General features: G+C 52.4%; 1 protein-coding gene across 1 annotated transcript; it reads right to left on the reverse strand.

Annotated features, from left to right (window-relative positions):
- Positions 1 to 878: 878 nt before the first annotated feature.
- A3galt2 (alpha 1,3-galactosyltransferase 2) lies at positions 879 to 10,689 on the reverse strand. Its single transcript, XM_041652860.1, has 5 exons — positions 10,481 to 10,689; positions 4,593 to 4,676; positions 4,349 to 4,438; positions 3,927 to 4,064; positions 879 to 1,943 (listed from the first exon to the last, which is right to left on the reverse strand). Exons 1-5 carry the CDS (start codon positions 10,531 to 10,533, stop codon positions 1,256 to 1,258), a joined length of 1,053 nt encoding a protein of 350 aa, XP_041508794.1. The 5' UTR covers positions 10,534 to 10,689; the 3' UTR covers positions 879 to 1,255.
- Positions 10,690 to 10,811: the final 122 nt, after the last annotated feature.

Genomic DNA, 10,811 nt, shown 5'->3' on the forward strand with positions numbered 1-10,811 from the left:
GCTTAGCAGTGGCAAAGGAAGAGGTAGCAGGAGTTGGCCGAGGGATCAGCAGGCCAAGCGACACCAGTGACAAGGCAGCCAACTGCTCGGGAGTTGAAGGGGAAGTGCTCACTGGGCCAGCCAGGCCAGCTGCAGAAGCAGAAGCCAGCAGCCTGCTTTACGGTGAAGGAAGAGGCAGCTGAAGAAGAGGGATAGCAGAGGCCGAGAGGATGAAGAGCTGAGGCCCAAGAGAGGAGACACGGCAGGCTCTGGTCACAGGAATGGCTCTAGATAGCGGTCAAGCCTCAGATAGTGAGGGCTCAGTGGCTGACACACAAGTCACTGGCAAGGTCTGGGGACCCTGATACCTAATCCCACTGAGAGGCTATAACTGAGACAGGCCTTGACCCCAAGGCCTAGGGAAAAAGGTGTTTTTGTTTGTTTGTTTGCTTGCTTGCTTTTTTGAGACAGGTTTCTCTGTATAGTAGTCCTGGAACTTGCTTTGTAGACCAGGCTGGCCTTGAACTCACTGAGGTCCACCTGCCTCTTCCTTCCAGCTGCTGGGATGTAAATGGAGATTGCACTTCCGTGTCCTGGCCACCCAGGCCTGGATAATTACACAAAAACTATATTAATTACAACACCGTTTGACCAAGGGCTCAGGTGTCTTCCTAGCTAGCTCTTACATCTCAAATTAACCCATTTCTATTATTGTATATCTTACCGCCAGACTCCTGGTTTGTTACCTCATATCTTGCTTCTTGGGCGGCTACCACGGCATCTGCCTGACTCCGCCTTCTTTCTCCCTGAATTCAGTTTAGTTCTACCCTGCCATAGGCCAAAACAGCTTCTTTATTAACCAATGCTAATAAAACATATTCATAGCATACAGAGGGGAATCCCACACCACTGGAATTAAAAGTGCACTGCTGCCGCCCGGTCCTAGGTAAAAGGTTTAACACTAGGAAGCGCCACTCGCCTCTGCCTCCTTATTGCTGTGGCTGCTGCTGACAAACACCTGGGATATAAGAGCTGCCAAAGTAGATTCTGGGGGGAAGAGCTTCCTCTCGCTTTTCCGTAATTTGTATCTGGTTAGAGCATAGGGAGTCGCCAGTCGGCCAGCTGTTGGTAACAAGGTCTCTTGGCCCCAGGAACAGGCACCTCTTTTCAAGACCTCTGAGTTCCAAAGTCCCCCTTCCAGAGGCACTATAACCAGCTCTAACTGGCGTCATGGTCTTGAAAGATGCTGCCGCACCTGGCCTGCCAGGGGAACGCGCTAGTTTCGCACCAGTGCATACTCCTTGGGCTCCCAGAGCAGGCGAGGGGTGTGGATCTCTGTCCTCCAGCCAATTTGCAGATCCCAGCAGAACTCAGGCGACAGCACCTTGGTGGGCTTGTTCAGCCAGAAGAACTTGTTGAGGTGGCTCTCGTCGTGCCAGATCGCCTCGATGCCACGCTCACGGTCCAGCTGCTGGCCAAGCGCACAGTGAGCCGTCAGCTTGCGCAGTGCCGCCACACTGCCCCCGAACAAGGCCGCGTGGTAGTAGAAGTCGCCCTCGCCAAACAACAGGGCAGCAGCGGATCGCTTGTCCCGCTCATAGGGCAGCAGCCACCGCGGCCAGTGGTAGTGCCAGGCGTGCAGCTGCGCCACCAGATCGGCCAGTGTCTCGGGCCCGAAGTTACTGGTGAAGTGCTGGTCAACGTCCAGGCAGAAAACATAGTCAGCCTCTTGCCCCAGCTGCCCTCCCAGCGCCTCGTGTAGCGTGCGCATGCGCGCCATGGACACCTCCTGCCAGCGGTTCTCTCGCTGCACTCGTTCCACCCGCAGCAGGCGACCCTGGCCCAGCGTCACGTAGGGCACCGCTTCCGGGCGGTCAGTGAACACGTAGTACACCACGCTCTGACCCACCATGAAGTGCTGCTCTGCAGAGTGCAGGAAGTGTTCCAGGTACTTCTCCAGGTACCTGCCAGGCGGTCAGGCCAGGGTCAGTCCCGCCGTGCCCACACCCGGCCCTGCAATCCCAAATCTCCAGCCTTGAGATGGTGAACTAAAGGGTACTGAAAGCTGTCTACCACTTCCGCCTGGAAGAGATGCGTCGCCCTGTCCTGTTCCCTTAAACTATGGCCTCTGCCTGACTCCTCTGAGCCAAGAGGAGACTGGCCCACCCTTGGAGGACAGGAGGTGCTTGCAGTACTCTGAGCCGGGACCAGATGCGGCTATGATGAAGGGAAGCCTGGGCTGCTTAGGTTTATTTTTGCCAACTTGTCACAAGTTGGGGGTATCTGGGAAGGGGAAACGTCAATTGAGAAAAGGCCACCATCAGATTGGTCTGTAGGCAGTGATGTGGGAGGGCCTAGCCGACTATGGGTGGGTCCACCCTTGGGAGGATGGGCCTGGGGTGTGTAAGAAAGCAGGCTGAGCAAGTCCGTGGGGAGCAAGCAAGTAAGCAGCCTTCCTCCATGGTTTCTGCTTCAGTTCCTGCCTCCTGGTTCCCCTGAGTTTTTTTTTTTTTTCTTGGTGGGCTACCTAGGACTGTAGTAAGATGAAATAAACCTTTTCCTCCCCAAGTTGTTTTTAACCTTGATGTTTATCACAGCAATAGGAAAGTAAATTAATATAAAGCCATGGAGGGAGCTTATTTGGAGTGAGGGGCGTTGCTGTGTCTCTAGCTGTTGGTCTCCCTGTTGAGACTCATACACCTGGCAGGGAAGAGCCCTTCCTGGGAGGTCCTGAATTCTTGACTATAGCAATTTAATTTAAGCCACAATGTTTGTGGCCATTCTTCACATGGACAAGCAGAGTGCTCAGAAATACTGACAGTTTGCATCCCTGGTAACCCAAGACAACAACCAGGAGTTTGAAGGAACAAGGCTAATGGTCTGAGCATTTGCCACGGGGCACACACTGCTAAGCCCACGTGCTGTTCTTTAAAGACCTGTAGTCACTTGAACAAAGATACTAAGTGAGCAGCTCTGTCCCCTTTGTGCTTGCGCCAGCCCTCTGGATCCGTGTGTTGCGATGACTCTGTTGACTTTCTCCCCTTTATGTTGGGTTTGAGACACAGTTGGAGAAACCCTGAACAGTTTTTTGCCTGGGTTTTTGGGTTTTTCTTCCTGGGCATTCTCATCTTATGTCACAGGAGGCTCACCCACTGCCCAGCCTGTCTTGCACTCCACTGCTCTGTGGCTTGGGGTTGTAGGTCTGACCCTATATCCAGCCAGGAATCCCCTTTGCATCCCTTTGGATGGGAGGGCAGGGCCCTGCCTTTTGTCTCTTTCGCCTGCCTAGCTCCTCTCTACCTGAGGCCCACCCTTTGTCAGCCTCACCTGTGAAGATCTTGGCCTCCTCAGTTACCTGCTTCTGGGGCTACTCCCTTGACAAGGTCACCACCGTTGTCTTGCTTCCAAAACATCCCTGTGTCACGATGTGAGACCCTTCATTCAGCTCGCTTGCCCTGCTCATCCAAAGGGCCTACCTCACTCAGCTCTGTGACCCGGCAATTACCGCAATTATCCGTCTGTCTGTCTGTCTGCCACTCTCCAGCTCCTTCCACCCTCGTGGCTTTCTTTACTTAGCCTGGAGTCATTCCGTTGTAAATTCCTGAGCTCCACACCCTTCTCCCTTCATCAGACTTCCCTGGCAAAGCCCCAGTACACCCATGCTGTGTCACCTACACCGAGAACCTTCCTTTAGCCAGGTGCTAGCTCCCCTTCTCCTCGTTAGCCTATAAAGGTCTTTTATGCCCTCACTACAAAGCCAGTGTCTCCATCTGTGCCAGACCTACCCCACCCCAGGCTTGTTCCTTTTTAGAAGTAGTTCTGAGCCCCCAAGAATGCGAAACATTGGATGGAGCCTGTATCTGCAGTAGGAGTTTCTATGGCTACCTGTCTGTGGACACATCCTCCTGTTCACCACCTAGAAGGACGGTCCCCTCCCTGTGTCTTACCTGCCTACAGCAAAGACAGTCAGTCCAATGGTGAGGTTCTGCTGTCTTGCCTCTTGCTCGGCTACCTGTGGGTCGAAGGTACCATCCCAAATGATCGGTGCTGCCCAAGAGGTACAGGTCAGGACTTCAGGCCGGGCCCTGGTCACGAGCAGGAGGAGTTAGGAAAGACAGTTCTGCTCAATGCTTGATCCCTGCTCGTTGCCATTTGCCCATTGCTGGCCACTCGGGACCCACAGACCTGTCCCCTACGAAACCCTAGTTTAGAACCAACCAAACACAGACTGGGTGATGTCTGACCTGGTGGCACCACCCCTGGCTTCCCAAAGACGGAACGCCTGGGTGTGGGTGAGAAGAGAGTGGAGACCTGGGGCAGACCTATGTAGCTTGCGGACATTCTTGGTGGGAGAATGGTGACGGCTTACCAGTGTCGCAGGACACCTGTGAAGTTGTCCCTCAGCAGAGGCATTGTGGCCCTAGGGCAGATGCCCATGGGGATGAAGACTTCTAAGGACCTGTAGGCGCAGTAAACAGGAGAGGACATTTGGCATGTTCTTTGTTTGGTAGGAGAGTCCATAGGAAATTTGCGTAGGCTAAGCCAGCTACCACCTTCCTTCCCTCCAGGAGGCCCTTGGAAAGATCATTTTAACCCTGGCCTCGGGGGAGTACCTGAGACTACCGAGCCTGTATAGGTACAGGCCTAAGAAGCCAAATGCAGTCAGGAGGAGCTGCCACAGGAGTCTCTTCTTGGCCCTAGGGTGAGAGGAGTAGGGGGAGGACTTCAGTGACATCCTTCCACCGGAAAAACCATTGCCTGATTTCCCTGCTTCATTTGGTTTCTGAGTAGGAACCTATTATTATTCTAGTCACACAGCACAGACATTCAGGAAGGATTCAGGGGACTGCCTGGCACAAACCCTTCTGCAGTTCTGCGTGGAGGTGACCAACGGCATCAGTGTCTCCCGCATCCTTCCAGGGATGGTCTGTGAGAGGAGGCCCACACAGGCATTGTAGCAAGAGCCCCTTCTTCCTCTGATGTCCCCACAGATGGCAGCACAGGGGACAATCTGTCCTACACCCTGCAGGTTTTGCTGACTATGGTATTTTTCCGATAATATACAACACATATTATACCTCGGAGTTTAAAGACTTACCATGCTGGGGATCAAACCCAGGGCCTCACACATTAGGCAGCATACAACCACTGAGCCACACGCCCCTGCCCACCATCTCAGTACTTAAAGAAGCTCTTTAAACACCCCTTCCCCAGTTGCCCCAGGATCTAAGGAGTAATGAGTCTGGACCGTTGCTTTGAACAGCAGTGTGGCAGGGTATGAGTCGGATGGGCTTGGAGGATAGGAGCATTCAGGTTTGCTGTGCTTACTGAGCTGGGGTGAGGCCGATCTTGTGTGGGGCTGGGGAGGGGGGAGAGCCCAAGAGGAGAAAGGATTTGTGGTTTGGTGGCTGGAGTGGGGAGCATGGCGGTGGTGGCCTGTTCTCCTAGGACTGCTACTCCTTCACTGACCTCTAAGGTCCTGGCTTGGAGAGGGTGGCCTTAGTTAGCTGTCTTCTGTGAGAGCCCCATAGTGAAGAACAGATATGGAGAGCACTCTGGGGACACCTTTTATTAGCACGCTGGCCCTCTGGGCATCAGTCTTCATCAGTGAGATGGAATAACGGGAATAGCACCCTCGGAGACCGAACCTGAATTTGGAGTCAATATCAGCTAGATGACCGGAACTCATAGAACTTCAGCTGCTAAGGGCACTCAGTGATAGGCCACTTCCTGCTATGGCCTCTTCCTTCTGACAGTCTCTCTCCCTCTCCGCCTGCCCTGTAACTCCCCACGGCTTCCTAAGGTCTCTTTCAGGAAGGCCACTTCCATATCAGATTCCCTTAACTCTTGGACTGGCTCCATACCTTTTGAGCCTAGGGTTTACTCAAAGAGCCCGCCTTATGCAGATGTGGGTACCCACAGGGTGACTTAAGCCAGAGACCTGCATGCAGCCTCACCCCTCCCTCCTCCACGCTCACCTACCTTGGTAGCGCCCAGATTGGCGTCCCTTGGCCTCTTTGTCTCTGTCCTTCCTGTTTTCTGTAGCCTCCATGTGACCTCAGCCAGCTCAATCCCCATTCCGCCCCTAGAGCCATCTCCTAAAAGACCAACTTCCCTCAACAGTGTTTGTCAAACCAGCAGCTAAATCCTCAAAGGGAGAAAAACACATTTAGTAGGCAAATACATGGAAAAACATTCACCTTTACTAGTAGGCAAAGACATACAAATTAGAACCCAGGACAGGTTTTAGGTTTTGTTTATAAAATGATCACAAAAACAAAACAAAAAGCAGGCAAGCTCAAGGAAAGCTATGACGCCAGGCTGCCAGCATACAGAGTGGGAAAGGGGGCTCCTGGCCTGCTGGTGGAGTCTTGGCCTTTTGGGCAGCTACTTAGCTTTCCGTCCTTGCCCCTGTGGGTTGCCAGCCCCAGGTCAAGCTGTTGGTCAGTGTCTGCTTGGCTATTATCTTGGCATCATTGGTCACAGTGTGGCCAAGCTTTCTGCTAGGTCCAAGATGTCAAGGTGGGTGAGCCGGTAGGAAAGGCCCTGTCTTCAGGATGGGGAGTGGGGATGATGTATGTGGTCACACTGAGGAATGTGGAGTGAGGACAGAGCCCTGCGCAGTGAATCCTGGGAAGGACAGCAGCCTGGAAGGGGAAGCAGGAAGCCAGGGGGCTTTCCAGGACTTCCTGGAGGACTGGACCTGGATTTGTAAACCTGGCTTCAGAAAACTACAAGCTATTTCGACAGGGATGTGGGGAAAGGCAGCCTCCTGGAAAACACCGGTGCACCCAGGGGACTCCCATTAAAGAAAGGTTTTGCATGGGGGTGAGTGGGTGGTATTGGCGCAACTTCATACTTAGACTGAACTCTGGTTCTCGACAAGGTGACTGGGTGGCAGGCATGACTATAGACAGGAAACCCAGTTAGGGCCCAGGAGTTATTGGGGTGTGAGGCTGAGCATTGCTGCTGAGTGGGGAAAAGTAGTGAGGGGTTGGAAAAGGATGGGCAGAGTGTGGCCATCGATGGCAGAGACATCTGGATCTGGATCCAAGGGTCAAAGTGTATCTGGTTGAGAGGTAAGGCCTAGAACTCACCAGAGGGTTCTGGGGTTCACCAGAAGAGCAGGCATGTCATGGGAGAGAGCACGGAGATGGTAGAGGTCAGGCCAGGTGCTGGGTATGTCTGTGTCCGGTGAGGGGTGGAAGCCGATGTTAAGGGGGAGCTTGTATAAATAAAAGGGCGTGGAGGAGTATGGGCAATTTTCCTAAAGCTGGGCTATAAAGAATAGACAGATGAATGCTGAAGATACAAAGATTTGCAGTTGACAGACAACTGCCACCACACCTGGCTAACACCGGCCTTTTTTTTTTTTTTAAGTGGGTTCTGAGATCAAATTCAGGTCTTCATAAACTGCATTGATTTTTTAAATGAAGGAATAGAGAATAGCTCCCGCTAACTGCAAGATAAAGTCCACATCTTCTCGCAGAGCTGAAGGAGCCTTCGAATCATGGCCTGTGCACTGTGGTGCACAACGGTGTCACCCCTTCCTGTCACGGGGGCTCCAGTCTACACAGCAGACAGCCCAAGAATGTTCGAGCAGGACTCGAAAAAGCACATGCCGGGTGGAATGGTGGTGGTGCTTGCTGCCGTGTCGAAGGGAATGAGAGGGGACTGACTCCTCCTACAGGTTGTCCTGACCTCCACGTATGCACTGTAGCACGCTCATGCGCACATGCACGTGCGCACACACATGCACACACATAATAAAAAAAGAAAAAGGAAATATGACTTTGTAGGGAGGAGGGGACTAAGAAGAAGAAAGAAGACAAAAATGAGTGAATTTTGATGACAGGTCTGTCTGAGAGCACCGTAGTGGAACCTGATGTTTTTGTATGCTCGCAAAAAACAAACAGACATACAAACAAACAAACTAAAAAACTAGCTAATAGGAAGCGGTAGGAAAAAGATATGGATATACGCAAGCCCGGCAGGGTCTGAGTGACAGCACTGTGTGTGTCTAACAGCGGAGGTCAGTGTGGCCAGTGAGAAGTGTTAATGGGTGCATGCACATTGGAACAGAGACCAGACCAGACCTCTGTGGAGAGGAAGGTCTCACGTCTGTGGGCGGAGCCTCTCCCCTAGTGTGTTGTGTTCCTACAGGTGTGCTCCCCCCCCCCCCCAAGAGCTGTATTCGTGTTTACTGGAGAATGCTAGGAAAGCAAAACTCCCTAGGACACATGTGATGCATGCAGACTTTACATTTCCTAGTGGCCACATTAAAAAGGTGAAGATGAAATTAATTTTTACCAATTACTTTGATTTATGCCAACCTACCCAAAATGTTCTTTTAATGTGTAACCAGTATGAAAACTGACATATTTCCTTGCCTGTTTTGCCAAAGTCTAAGCACTAAATCTAATTTCTATTCAACTTAATACAGCACGCTGTGGGAGCTCAGCTGCTGGCTGCTATATACAGATTATACAGGTGGATTTAGGGGGACGCTCCAGATTGGTAATGGTGGTTGAGAAGTTCCAGGAAGAGAGGTGGGGCCTTTTAAGATTGTTTTCGACTCAGTGCCCTTCAATTGGGTCCATCCCTGCACAATAAGGCCCCACCACTGTTGATCAGTGTATGACTTCCGAGATGTACCACACTGTATTGCCAGCCCTCTGGCTGGGCAATGGCCACAGCTATCTTGTATCCCCCCTAGACTGCTGTCTGCCCAGAGGTCCCCACACACACTTCAAGCAAGCTCACAGCATCTCAATCTGCAGTTTGCGTGTTCGGGCCCACCCCATCCCTTCTTTCCTGCTTGCTCTGGCCCCAGAACCGGTCTCCCTTTACAATGGCTGTCTGCCTCCTGTTTCCAAGCAGAAGCTCCCCTCCCACCTGCCTGCTCCATCCTCTCCATCTCACTGATTTACATCTGGATTTGTGGGGAAACTTCCCAGTCAGGCTACTGGGTGCCAACCTTCAGCCCCCTATGAAGCTTCCTGGGTTTCCCATGACTCTCTGGGATTGTCACCCCAGGGACAATCTTTGCCATAACACCTTTCCCTCCTGTCACTCACTAGTCTTCCAGTTCCTTGACATCTGGTCCCCCTTCCTACACCTCTACCTTCACCAAACTTCCCCTTTAGCCCTTGCCTAACCCTGTCTGCTCTAGGAACTCTTTACTGCCCCAGTAGGCTTTAGAGTCTTGGCACCAAGTTCCAGAACCTGCCTCATAATTGGCGACATTAGCAAGCATTTGTTAGAAGTGAATGAAGTAATGAATTGTGGCTTTAACGTCACGTTCTTTTCCCAACTCGTTACTCCTTCGCCTAAAACTCCATTTTCTCCAGAAGTCAAGTCTCTGCTTATTCCTCATCCTGGGCACTGATGGGGCTGGACACTCTGCAGAGAACATTCCCAGGTCTCGGTGAAGTCTGACCACCGTGCCCGGAGAGGAATCTGGATGCCCCCATTCCATCAGTGAGGAGATAACTGGGTCTCCATGCCCCCATTCCATCAGTGAGGAGACAACTGGGTCTCGGGTGAAAACTATTCGCTCAGGAAGTGGCTGTAGGTGCTGGGGCTGAGCCTTGACGGACTCAGTGTGACCCAAGCTCCTCTCACAAAGGTCCTTGGATCCTGAGTGCCATGTCTCCAGCTAGCGTGGTTCCTGAGAAGCCTGCCCCTTCCCACTTTGTCCGCAGTCCCCTCGGAATGCTGGCAGCCTTGCAGCAGAAGGAAAGGCTGGCATGGACTTCAGTGTCCCCAGCGAATGCCAGTCACCTCGTCCTCTTACACACCAGAGTGGGGGAGCCAATGATTATGGCTCCAGGGCACCAGGCCTTAGTGTGGGCATCCAGGCAGAGCTGGCCTGAGTGGCCCAAAGGACTAGGTGAGGGAGGGTGCTGGGACCCAGGCTGGGGTGGGATGCCTGTGGAGATCTACCATTCTTCCCCTCTTGGGCACCAGTTTCGAGCTTTACTCTCGAAGTGTCTGCGTGACCTGATATCACAGTCAAGACTTTGCTGAAGGACTTGTGGGCTCCAGCTCATTGAGAACACAGCTCAGTAGCTCCTTAAGCTCCATTCCTCTGTCCCTTTCCCTGCTTTCTGATGGGGGGAGGGAGTGTAGCCTTAGGCCCTGGATTTCTGCCTCACCCTGGGGACAAAGAAAGAAGCGCTCTCCTTAGCTTCCCTCTCCTTCCTCCCTCTTCCCCCCCCCCACCCTTTTTTTTTTTTAAACTTCCAGACAGGGTTTCTCTGTGTGTAGAATAGGCTATCCTGTAACTTGCTACATAGACCAAGCTGGCCTTGAACTCACTGAGATCCACTTGCCTCTGCCTCCCCGAGTGCTGGGATTAAAGGCGTGTGCCACTGCCTCTACCATCACCAGGTCACCTCTTGTTCTTGGAGTCACGTTTTCCCTCAGCAATTCTACCGACTGGGCCCCTCTCGGGTGAATCAGCCTGTACCAATACCCAGCAGGCACTGAACCTACTCACTTGAGTCCCTTGAGAGCCATTGGGAGGAACCAGTTGTCATGAAATCTCTTCATCCAAGAGAGGTTGAAGAAATGACATACGCAGTAGAAGTGACAGACAAGGTATGGGGACAAAGCAATTCCCTCTGCCTCCTAAGCCACATGACAGAAGCAATCTGGGTTGTAACGCCAATAAATCCATTAACCTGGAGGTGAGGTTTACCACCTCCTAGGGTGGGGTGGGGCTGGCAAGTCCCTTGGGGCCAATCATTTAGGAGTGGAGTGGAGGCCAGACTGACCCACAGAAGACCCAAGACCTAAGGGTCTTGTTTCCGGGAGGGGCTAGAGTCAGG

The sequence above is a fragment of the Microtus oregoni genome, unplaced genomic scaffold (genome assembly GCF_018167655.1).
Source record: "Microtus oregoni isolate MIOR12 unplaced genomic scaffold, Mior012 000005F_ref0000423, whole genome shotgun sequence".
NCBI lineage: Eukaryota > Metazoa > Chordata > Mammalia > Rodentia > Cricetidae > Microtus > Microtus oregoni.

Bases quoted from the DNA above. Each gene is read 5' to 3' on its own strand.
- A3galt2 (XM_041652860.1), bottom strand. From the start codon at position 10,533: ATGAAGAGATTTCATGACAACTGGTTCCTCCCAATGGCTCTCAAGGGA. The intron at 4,677-10,480 runs GTGAGTAGGTTC...CTCTCACCCTAG, and splicing joins ATGGCTCTCAAGGGACTCAA to GGCCAAGAAGAGACTCCTGT. The intron at 4,439-4,592 runs GTACTCCCCCGA...CTGCGCCTACAG, and splicing joins TACAGGCTCGGTAGTCTCAG to GTCCTTAGAAGTCTTCATCC.